Source organism: Carcharodon carcharias, chromosome 4 (assembly GCF_017639515.1).
Source record: "Carcharodon carcharias isolate sCarCar2 chromosome 4, sCarCar2.pri, whole genome shotgun sequence".
NCBI classification, from domain to species: Eukaryota; Metazoa; Chordata; class Chondrichthyes; order Lamniformes; family Lamnidae; genus Carcharodon; species Carcharodon carcharias.
Genome location: NC_054470.1, coordinates 115028627 through 115041031, shown reverse-complemented (window position 1 = coordinate 115041031; position 12405 = coordinate 115028627). Strand labels below are relative to the sequence as shown.

At 43.0% G+C, this 12405-nt stretch overlaps 1 protein-coding gene across 1 annotated transcript in view; it reads left to right on the top strand.

The window, feature by feature from the left end:
- The window catches only part of pgm5 (phosphoglucomutase 5), a 159943-nt gene that overhangs the window by 114263 nt on the left and 33275 nt on the right, over positions 1–12405 (top strand). The window contains exons 8-9 of the mRNA XM_041186473.1: positions 8289–8424; positions 10706–10889. Coding sequence (XP_041042407.1) covers positions 8289–8424; positions 10706–10889 — 320 coding nt within the window. The remainder of the gene's footprint in view (positions 1–8288; positions 8425–10705; positions 10890–12405) is intronic.

Sequence of the window (12405 nt, the reverse complement as noted above, 5' to 3'; positions counted from 1 at the left end):
GTGGAGGGGTTTGAGAGAAGTGATGGACAAATAGAGCTGGGTGTCATCATGTGGAAGTTGACCTAATGTCCACAAGTTGTATATTTCTTGAACAACAACAGCAACTTGCATTTATACAGCACCTTTCAGCATAGTAAGACGTTCCAAGACTCTCTGCAGGAGCATTATCAACAGTGAACCAATGAGGAGACATTAGGACAGGCGACGAAGAGCTTGGTCAAAGAGTTAGGTTTTAAGGAATGTCTTAAAGGAGGAGAGAGAGAGGTGGAGAGGTTTAAGGAGGAAATTCCAGAACTTGGGCCTAGGAAGCTAAAGACAAGGCCGCCAATGGTGGAATGATTAAAATCAGAGATTGGTGCTAACCTGAATCAATCGAGTAATACGAATTTAATTTCATCTCTTTTTAACAGAAGGTGCTTTGCCCTTGCAGAGCTAATGTTAGAATTGCTGTTGTATGTATATCTAAAAGCCTGATATAAATATTTGTATAGTGCTCATTTAGCAGAATCATTTTTGCAAATCTTGACGCCTCTCTGACAGCTTAAAAGCATTTCTTCAAAGTCTTCTGCTATAAAAGGATGCAATTGTCTCTTAATGAGGCACAGAGGAGGCTGTATCGCCCAGCACATTCTAGGCTGTCAGCCAATGGCTTGCAATGCAGTTTAAAATATCTTCCATTTTTGTTGGAATACTCGCAGCTTGCTGGTTTTGCAAATGGCAAATCACTGATGTCATGTTTCGAGCTGTGCAGCATTGCAAACCAGCCAAGTAGCAGCAATTAATCTGAATTAAACAAGTCGTCATCCATCAAAAGCCACAATGGGAAAACGCTGAAATTAAACGTAATTGGAAAAGAGGAGGAGACATTGAACCTAACAAGACCGCTATCGACACAAATTTAGTCTGGTCTACTGCACCGATGGATTCTAATCTGCTGAGGAAATGGTTCACAGCAACAATCCCTTCTCCTTGTAGCAACCAATCATAGCTTCCCAGTATTCATCCTCCATCCCCACAACTGTATTATTTAACTCTGTTCCCACAACCGTTCAAACACAAACTTACCAAACCCAGACCTCACAGGCGTTGCATTTGGTGGAGGTTAGGGTTATCTCAATCCACACCTCCGATATGAAAACGAAGGGGCTGTAAGTTAAGACTAATCATTAATAAATCCCAGTAGGGAATTCGGGAGAAACTTTTACCCAGAGAGTGGTGAGAACATGGAGCTCGCTACCACACGGAATGATGAGGTGAATAGTATAGATGCATTTAAGGGGAAGCTGGATAAACACATGAGGGAGAGAGGGATAGGATATGTTGACAGGGTGAGAAGAGGCAGGGGTAGGAGGAGGGTCGCAAGGAGCATAAACACCAGCAGTTGGGCTGAATGGCCTGTTTCTGTGCCGTGCTGTGTAATATCTGTCTTTTCCAATACACAATGCCCAAACCCTTTTGTGGGGTCCAGCTTTCAGAGTTTTCTTAAAAACTCCTACTTATAGAATGCAGGAAGTGAGCTACCCGATGTTATGGCACAGCAGTTGTTAAAGGCTGAGTTATTTAAAATCCCAGAGGGAAACTTTAAACAACTGTCATAACCTAAATTTTCAATTGGTATGTTTACAGCTCTAAATTCAGGAATAAGGCCACCAGTTCTTGAGACATTTTATATCAAATGAAACGTTTAGATAAAAGCAAAATACTGCAGATGCTGGAAATCTGAAACAAAAACAAAAATAGCTGGAAAAGCTCAGCAGGTCTGACGGCATCTGTAGAGAAAACTTAGCACAGATGCTGTCAGACCTGCTGAGTTTTTCCAGCTATTTTTGTTTTTGTTGTAAATGAAACATTTAAGTTACAACAAATTAAACACATACGTATGGCTACAAATTACTACTATCAAAGCATTTAACAAATTCCCAAATTGATTTTGACTAAGGCAACAACAACCAATAGACTTTAACAGACATCAGGCAAAGCATTATCACCTTACAAATTCAAAATGAGGTTCCTTTCAATTTGGCTCCTTTGCAGACAGTTGTAGGCTTACAGGCTAAGATCTTACATGCCTCTGACCTGTACACACAAAACTCCTTTCTGTTATATCAAGCCTTCCCCTTTGAATGTAAATTCACATTGTATCACCAGGCCCTTTGAACTCCACCTCTTCCAACAATAAAACCCCTTTCATAGTACCAATTTTATTAGTAATATAAACATTGTTTGGTGTCTCTTAGCTAGGTGCAATATTTCATTCCCACTCTTGAGTGCTCTATTCAACAAAATGCAAATGTACCCTCTACCTACTGTTCACATCTCAAAACTCCTATACATCAAAGCACCCAGACTAGCTGGCTTTAATCCAATTAACACACACACAGACTAAACCTCTATTTAAAAAAGAATTCCAATAACATTATATATACTAATATCTCTTCCCGATGCCCATGGAGCCAGCAATCTCCAAGTTGCGGCCAAAGATATGCCCAGCTCCTTAGTAAAGGCGTTAATTGACTCACCTCAAGTGCTTAACTTTGGGAATTCTTTATATGAATCCCCTTTGTGGAGAAAAAAAGTTTCATCTAACATCCAGTCTCACTCATAGAACATAGATTCAAGTGTCCATCTAAAAATAGTAACTTGTGATAGTAACTTGTCTTCTGAGAGCATTTAGATTGATGAGTGAATCTTTGCACATTTCTCCTCCCAGCAAACAGGCTGTGCCCGAGGAATGCCGCCTCACATAACTTATCTTTATAACCTTTAATTAAAATCTATTTTGCTCCTCTCTAGTGGCGTAGAACCACAAACCCACACATCATGCTGATTTGCAAAAGGGTAAATCTTTTCCAAAAGCTGTGGGATCCTTACATGTGGGTAGAATTTTATCAGTGGCATGCCATTCCTAATGACAGAACTGGGAGTGTGTGTCACTTCCATTTGCAGCTATAGTTAAAATTTAAAGTGCTGGCTATGTGCACAGGAGACACATGCAATTTCACAGCAGAGGAAGCTTTTCATTGGTGAAACCCACCATCGATCAACAATGCTGCAGCTAAGGCAGGCTCTAAAGGAGCCCCCGGTCAAACAGAGACTCTGCATCATGGCCAAAACTTTCCTGTCCAACTCCATTGCCATGAGCATAAGTCGTATTGAGAGTACAAAGGTATATCGGGTGTTTTTCATATTTAAATTTCACTTCTAATTATTTCACATTATATTTGTTCACTTTATTTATGCGTGCAAGGGTTTTTCAAGATGAGCCAGAGAGCTAAATGTATTGACATGCCTCATAGCTGGCACACATTAATGGTTATAGGGGGGTTATTGTGGAAGAAACAATGTTGTGTTTTTTTGTCCACTCTTTATTGAATGTTCACATTAGTGTCCAGTGTTGTACTCACCACTCTGCAGGACAAGGCTCAACTTGCAGGCTTAGCTGGCCTTCCCTTCTATTGCAATGGGGAGATGGTGGCATAGTGGTCATGGCTTGGAATCCAGAGGCCCAGGCAATGCTGTGGGGGCAGGGGTTCAAATCCCACCAAGGCAGCTGGTGGCATTTAAATTCCATTGATAAATCTGGAAAATTACATTGCTTTCAGTATGGCAACTGTGACAGCCATTATCAATTGTCATAAAAACTCATTTGATTCACTAGTGTCTTTTAGGGAATGAAATCTGGTTGGGCTTACATGTGACTCCAGATCCATAGCAATGCGGTTGACTTTTAACTGCCCTTTGAAATGGCCTAGCAAACCACTCAATTCAAAGGCAATTAGGGATGAGCAAGAAATGCTGGTCTTGCCAGTGATGCCAACATCCCATGAAAGAATTTTTAAAAATGCCTAATATCAAATGCTCATGGGAGAAAAGGGTGCTGATTGATTGGCAAGTTGAATCTGATTGTTTTCTCAGCTATGGCAACACAATGGCTCTATTACTGGATTAACAATTGGGAGATATGAGCACAAGTCCCACTGGGGTAGCTGGAAGTTTAATTAATTAAATAAATTTACATTTATTTTAAAAAGCCAGTCTCAGTTATGGTGAGCATGGAACTACTGAACTGGCATTAAAAAAAACCCATCTGGTTCACTAATGTCCTTTAGGGAAGGAAATCTGCCGTCCTTACCTGGTCTGGCCTACATGTGACTCCGGACCCACAGCAATGTGGTTGGCTCTTAACTGCCCTCTGAAATAGCCTAGCAAGCCACTCAGCCATATAGAGATGGACAATAAATGTTGACCTTGCCAACAATGATTATTTCCTATGAATAAAAAATAACATTCCCAGTGTACCTCAAAATAAATAGATTTCTGATTCCATTCCTCTGATGACAAATGGGAAGCAGGAACATTTCTCTCTGAGGCACTGTGTTTAAGCACTCTTCAATAACAGGTGTAGACGATGCTAACACATGTTTTGAATTGTGCATTTCCTTGGCTTTAACTTATGTTGGATCTTTAATATGAAACAGCTCCTATAATGCAGACTAGCTTGAAGACACAAATATGTTTTCTACTAAAGAAGCTTATCCTAACACAAACCTTCTGCTTTAAGCATTTATTCTATTTCACTTAAACTTGGAATGTTCTTTCTTCCTTAACTTCTCCACAACAGATGCCCTATTCCTGTTCATTTCCCTTCACCCATGAATGCCAAATCCATTCCACTTCATGATTGCTCTCACTACTAGTCTTCAGTTTTGGTTTTTTATGCAAGCCCCATTCCGTTTTATCCCCAGTCTTGAAAGTGGATTGACTCATGCTCTGGTCTGGTCATGTTGGCCTTGTTTCTGTCCATTTTAGTTGCACATGTCAGCAGTGTCTCAGTCACTGGCAGATTATTGATTCAGTGAGTTATTCGGTTGTGTTCAACCTGCGCTCAGATCCTTGAGCACAAATTCTAAGCTGACGCTCCTGGTGCAATGCTGAGGGAATGCTGCACTGTCAGAGATCCTGCCTTTCAAATGAAATGATAAGCCAAGGCCCCCTCAAAAAATAACGGAACCTGGAACAAAGAGCACCATGCTTTGGGATTGTTTTGCCACAAAAAGAATTTGGAAAAGAGCTTAATATTAAATAGCAGCATTTTAAAGTAAAGTGCATCCACACAATTCAATCCCCTCCCCACAATAAAAATCCCTAGTAAGACAAAAGATGGTTAAATTGCCAATGAGCTGACATCAACATTTCTTCCCCCAGAAACAGAAAACAACTCAGTTACCTCTCAGTGACCTTGCACTACCTCACATCTTTGTGTTAGGATTCTAGCTCAGAATGGATGAAGAACTGTGACAAACCAAATGTGGATAATTCCGGCATTTACTGGACTTGGAAAGGTAGAATACTGCCAATGGCCTTCACGGGAAAGATTTAATGGTGGTGGTGTGTTACCATTCACTCAGGGAGTCTAAGCTGCTGTGGCAACATGCATGTTGTAGTCCAGAGTTATGGATAGTGATGGTAGAGGATCCAACTTTCTTCCCTTCACACAGCTGACGAGGAATCTCTCCCACTCTTACCACCTATCATTGGTGTGTGTTGGGAGGAGTCTAGCAAGTTCATAATCTCTTTGGCTATGTTATGAACATACCTTCCCTGGCCATTGAGACCTGGAGTGGGACTTGAACCCAGAGCTTCTAGGTTTAGAGGCAGGGTTGATACCCACTACACCACAAGAGCTCCTCAAACTTTTGCAAGCCTCTGCCAGTAGTGTGAAGAGAATGGCGAGACACATAACTGAACATCTTGAGATTTTAGTGCCAAACTCCTTTAACTGTTGTAGCCTATGACTTCTTCAGATTTCTTTGTGGCTCTGTATTCTTGGAATATGAGATGAGTTTTCAACCACCTATTCACTCCATCACCAGGAACTACTGGTTGCTGTCGCTGCTGCAACTCATCAGCTGCTGAAAACCTCATCTGTGCCTTTGTCACTTCCAAACTTGACAATTCCAGCATTCTCCTGACCAGACTCCCACTTTCCACTCTCCGTAAACTTTAAACTCATCCACAATTCTGCTGCCTGTACCCTAACTCACACCAAACCCCTTTCGCCCATTGGCCCCCTGAACTCATTGACCCACATTGGCACTTGGTCCGGGAACCATTTGATGACCAAATGTTCATCTTTGCTTTCAAATCCCCTGTGGCCTCATCGCTCCCTATCTCTTTAATCTCCTTTAGCCCTGAAGCACTACAAGGTCCCAGCATCAATTCTGGCCTCTTCAAACATCCCAGGTTTCCTTTGCTTCACCATTGGTGGCCATTCCTCATGGCCCTAAGCTCTGAAACTCTTTCCCTTAAATCTTCATCCCTCCTTTTGACCTTGCTTAAAATCTTCCTCTGACCAAACTTTTAACTGCCCAACCTAATATCTCCTTGTGTGGCTAAGTATCAAATATTGCTAGGTAACATTCCTATGAAGTGCCTTGGGCCTTTTACTATATTAAAGGAGCCATATAAATCCAAGTTATTAATAAGTTAGTAGTATCTACACAGTTATCTGAATGCAAGTTTACAGTGTGAGGTCTAACATTGAAATTCTTTTCACCAGGAGGCTCCAGCTGGGAGCTGGAGCTATCTGTGGACAAACGATTGTGAATAGATTTACATTCACAGTGAAGTTATTGTGCTCGCATAGCTCACTATCAGCCTATGTTGCATCATGTGCCTTCCAATGCAATAAGTTGACATTGGTTTGTGCAAAAGTGGCATTGCTGTGGTGTGAATGCAGAATCCAATCAAAGTCATTGTGAACTTATTAATTCATTGCTTGAAGCCATATAATCTTCAGTTACTTGTCAGGCAATGAAACACTCACTGAAAAGATTAATGGAACATTTGCCCTTATCTCAAGACTGGAAGTCAAAGGGGTAAAAGGTATGTTAGAGCTGTGCAAGCTCTGGCTAAACCCAGTTTGGTGTACTGCGTTCAGCTCTGGGCACCACTTCAGGAAGGACATATTGAGCTTAAAAGATTTACAAAATGATACCAGGACTAAAAGGGTTAAATTATAAAAACAGGTTGCAGATACTAGGCTTGCATTGCCTGAAATATAGAAGATTAAGGGTGAACTGATCAAGAACATAAGAAACAGGAGCATGAGGAGGCCATTCGGCTCTTCGAGCCTGCTGCACCATTCAACAAGATCATGGCTGATCATCTACCTCAGCCCCACCTTTCTTCATTATTCCCATGTCCATTACTTCCCTCAGTGCCCAAATGTCTATTGACCTTTGTCTTGAATTTACTCAATGACAGAACATCAACAGCTCTCTGCCACAACCCTCTGAGTGAAGAAAATTCTCCTCACCTTAGTTCAAAATGGCAGGCCTTTTATCCTGATACTGTGACCATCCCCTCCCCCAACATGATAACCCCCCCCCAACCCATCCCACATTCTAGACTTTCCAGGGAGGGGAAACATGTTTCAGCATCTACCCTGTCAAACCTCTTGAAAACTTTATGATCAAAATGTTTAATTAGGAATTTCATAGGGTTCCCTGCCCTAACCCGCCCTCTGCTGCCCCCCCCCCCCCCAATGTGCCTCTGTTCCCCTGTGTCCCACCCCCATGTGCCCCCTTCCTTTGTGCCACCTCCACCAATGGCCCTTCACCCTCTGCACCCCTGGGCCCCCCACTCTAAATCAAAATGTTAGAAATGAATCATATTCTCATGTCAGTTTGTTGGAGCAATGGTTTCAATAATTATAAATATCCAGCAGCCAGCTTGTTAAATATATAATTTCTCCCTGAACCCAGAAACTCTTTAACTTTAAACAAAGGAGATATATTCCTTGTAGAAAATAACTGAGTTAGACATTAAAGCAAATTGTTGCTGATTGACATTGTTGCTAGTTCCTCGGTCTCTGCTAGTTGGCTAAACTGGGGTTTTGTACTTGCCAGAAATAAATCAACAACAGAAGTTTCACCAAGCTCTTTCTAGGTAAACTTTTCCGTCAAACCAGAGGGATGATGCAGAGAATTTTGTTTACGCAGCAAGTTGTTGTGATCTGGAATGTGGTGCCTGAAAGGGCCCTGGCAGCAGATTCAATCAGAACTTTTGAAAGGGAATTGGCTAAATGTTTCAAAATGAGAAATTTGCAGGGCTCTGAAGAAAGAGCAGGGGGAGTGGCACTGATTGGACAGCTCTTTCAAAGTGCCGGCACAGGCACGATGGGCTGAATGGCCTTTTTTCCCTGCCAAATGGTTGTACGTTCGGGGAACTACAGCATGAGACCAGCTATGGATGAAACGCAGTAAAATTATTTTTGTCTATCACAGGGTCTGATTGCATTCGCGAGAAGGATGGTCTCTGGGCTGTTCTTGCATGGTTATCTATTATCGCAGCTCGAAAACGGAGTGTGGAGGAGATTGTGAAGGACCACTGGGCCCGCTTTGGTCGCAATTACTACTGCAGGTGAGATGAACATCCAGATCCCCAATCATTGGCCAATTAGTAAAAGGAGCATCGTTTATTGGCCTGCACATTAACTCATCCCATTGTCCAGTGATCGCACAGCCATTGTCACTGAGTCAAAATTCTGGAACTCTGTACCCAACAGCGCAGTGGTAGCCCCTTCACCACCACAAGAGCACAAGAATTCTTTTTATTCATTCTCAGGATGTGGGCTTCGCTGGCTGGGCCAGCATTTATTACCCATCCCTAGTTGCCCTTGAGAAGGTGATGGTGAGGTGCCTTCTTGAACCGCTGCAGTCCTTGTGGTGTAGATATGGGGGGCTGGGGGGGGGAGGGGGGGGGGGGGGGGTGGGGGGGGCGTGGGCGGTGGCGGTGGGGGGAGGTGGTGCGGTTGTTCCAGGATTTTAACCCAGTGACAGTGAAGAAATGGTGATATATTTCCAAGTCTGAATGGTGGGTGTGGCTTGGAAGGGAACTTGCGGCTGGTGGTGTTCCCATGCAGCTCCTGCCCTTGTCCTTCTAGGTGGTAGAAGTCACAAGTTTGGAAGGTGCTGTGGAAGGAGCCTTGGTGATTTGCTGCACAGTAAGTTGTAGATGGTACACATTGCTGCCACTGTGCATCAGAAGTGGAGGGAGTGAATGTTTAAGATGGTGGATGGGGTGCCAATCAACCGGCTGCTTTGTCCTGGATAGTGTTGAGCTTCTTGAGTATTGTTGGAGCTGCACTCATCCAGGCAAGTGGGGAGTATTCCATTGCACTCCTGACTTGTGCCTTGTAGATGGTGGACAGGCTTTGTGGAGTCAGGAAGTGAGTTACTCGCCGCAGAATTCCCAGCCTCTGACCTGCTCTTGTAGCCACAGTATTTATATGGCTGGTCCAGTTCAGTTTCTGGTCAATGGTAACCCCCAGGATGTTGATAGCGGGGGGATTCAGCGATGGTAATGCCATTGAATATCAAAGGGAGACGGTTAGTTTCTCTCTTGTTAGAGATGGACATTGCCTGTCACTTGTGTGGTGCAAAAGTTACTTAACAATTATCAGCCCAAGCCTGGATATTGTCCAGGTCTTGCTGCATTTGCACATGGACTGCTTCAGTATCTGAAGTGTCGCAAATGATGCTGAACATTGTGCAATCATCAGCGAACATCCCCACTTCTGATCTTATGATGGAAGGAAGGTCATTGATGAAGCAGCTGAAGATGGTTGGGTCGAGGACACTACCCTGAGGAACTCCTGCAGTGATGTCCTGGAGCTGAGATGATTGACCTCCAACAACCAAAACCATCTTCCTTTGTGCTAGGTATGACTCCAAGCAAAGGAGAGTTTTTCCCCCGATTCCCACTGACTCCAGTTTTGCTAGGGCTCCTTGATGCCACATTCGGTCAAATGCTGCTTTGATGTCAAGGGCAGTCACTCTCTCCTCACCTCAGGAGGTCAGCTCTTTTGTCCATGTTTTAAACAAGGCTGTAATGAGTTCAGGAGCTGAGTGGCCCTGGCAAACTCAAACTGAGTGTGAGCGAGCAGGTTATTGCTGTGTAAGTACCGCTTGATAGTACTGTTGATGACCCCTTCCATTACTTTACTGATGATGGAGAGTAGACTGATGGGGCAGTGATTGGCCAGGTTGGATTTGTCCTGCTTTTGTGAACAAGACATACCTGGACAATTTTTCACATTGCTGGGTAGATGCCAGTGTTGTAGCTGTACTGGAACAGCTTGGCTAGGGACGCGGCAAGTTCTGGAGCACAAGTCGTCAGTACCATTGGAGTAGACCATAGGGTCTGTCAAGCCTGTCCACCATTCAATAGGATCATGGTTGATCTTGAGCTTCAATCTCACTTTCCTGTCCATTCTCCATATCCCTTGATTTCCTGAGAGACCAAAAATCTGTCTATCCCAACCTTAAATATATTAAACGATGGAACATTTACAATCCTCTGGTATAGAGAATTCCAGAGATTCATTTGAGTCCAGAAATTTATCCTCACCTCAGTTCTAAATGATCGTCCCCTTACCCTGAGACTGTCTGCCCATGTTTTGGATTCCCTGACCAATGGGAACAGTCTCTCACCATCAATCTCTCAGTGGGTCAAGAAGGCCCACCATTACCTTCTCAAGGGGCAACCACCGATAAATACCGTCCTTGCCGATGACATCAGCGAGTAATAGAAAAGGAATGATCTGCCTCTACAGCCCTCTGAAATTCCATTTTTTTTTATTTGTCTAACTGTATTTTCCCTCGGCCCCTCACCAGAACACTGTCTTTTTGTTTATGACTAGGTTCGATTACGAGGACATAGACCCACGAGCAGCTTACTACTTAATGAGGGACCTTGAAGCTGTTATCACAGAGCGATCGTTCATAAACCAACAGTTCGCTGTAGGGAATCACAGCTACACAGTGGAAAAAACCGAAAACTTTGAATACACAGATCCTGTGGATGGCATTGTAACCAGGAACCAGGTGAGAGGTCAAACTATTCCGCATGTGCTCTCTCCCGGGGACTAGTCAGCAGTGGAAAAGGAGTGTTTTTTGTGTTAACCCTTCTGGAGAAAGACTTGCATTTCTACAGCGCCTTTCAAAACCTCAGGATGTCCCCCAAACCTCTTCACAACCAGCTAAGTACATTTTTAAGTTTGGCCATTGCAGCAACGTACAAAACTCAGCTGCCAATTTGCAAGATGATAATGACCAGATAGTCTGTTTTTAGCTGCTTTGGTTGAGGGATAAATATTGGCCAGGGCACCAGGGAGAGCTCCCTTGCTCTTTTTCAAAATTGTGACCATGGAATCTTTTTACAGATTCACAGAATTGTTACAGCACAGAAGGAGGCCAGGTCTCCATAGGGCAATTTACCTAGTTCTATTCCCCTGCCTCTTCCCCATAGCCCCCAGATTCTTTATTTTCAGATAATAACCCAATTTCCTCTTGAATACCTCGATTGAACCTGCCTCCACCACAATCTTAGGCAGTGCATTCCAGATCCCAAACATTCACTGCAGAAAAAAGTCTTTCCTCATATCCCCATTACTTTATTACCTTAAATCTGTGCTCTCTCACTCTCGATCCTTCCACCAGTGTGTACAATTTCTCCCTATTGACCCTGACCAGTCTCCTCATGATTTTGAATACCTCTATCAAATCTTCTCCCGATCTTCTCTTCTCCAAGGAAAACAATCCCAACTTCTCCAATGTATCTATGTAACTGAAGTTTCTCATCCTAGGAACCATTCTCACAAATCTTTTATGCCTTCACATCTTTCCTCACACATGGTACGCAGAACTGGACCCAGTACTCCAGTTGAGCCTGACAAGTATTCCAAACAAGTTTAATATAACTTCCTAGTTATTGTACTCAATGCCCCTATTAATAAAGCCTAAGATGTTGTATGCTTTATTAACCATGCTCTCAACCTGTCCTACCATCTTCAATGATTTATGTACATATACACCCAGGTTGCACTACTCATGTACCCCTTTTAGAATTGTAAAATAAGGAAATTTTGATAATGTTTCTGCCCAGTTTTGAACCCAGGACCTTGCACATGTGAGGTGAATTTCATAACCATTGCACTATAGAAACACTGCAACCCTTTTGGGTCCATCTGAAATGGCAGACAGTCACACCTCATCTGAAGGACAATACCTCCAACAGTGCGGCACTCCCTCAGTCCTCCACTTGGAAATTCAGCTGAGATAGTTATGCTCAAGTCTCTGGAGTGGAACTAGAACTCATAATCTTCTGACAGAGGTAAGAATGCTGAACCACAGCTAATGAATAAAGACATTTGTCTAAATGCTGTCAGACTCGTTTGCTCAATAAAGTGGCTTTTTCAATCATTTGAAGTGTAATAATAACGAACAGATCATAATTGGTTGAAAAGTCAGACCTTGAAGCAATTTCTTTAATCAGTGAAATCTTCACTTTGTTTGAAAACTTCTTCCCCCTTGTAAAATTCACCAGCAGCAAGAGAGAAAT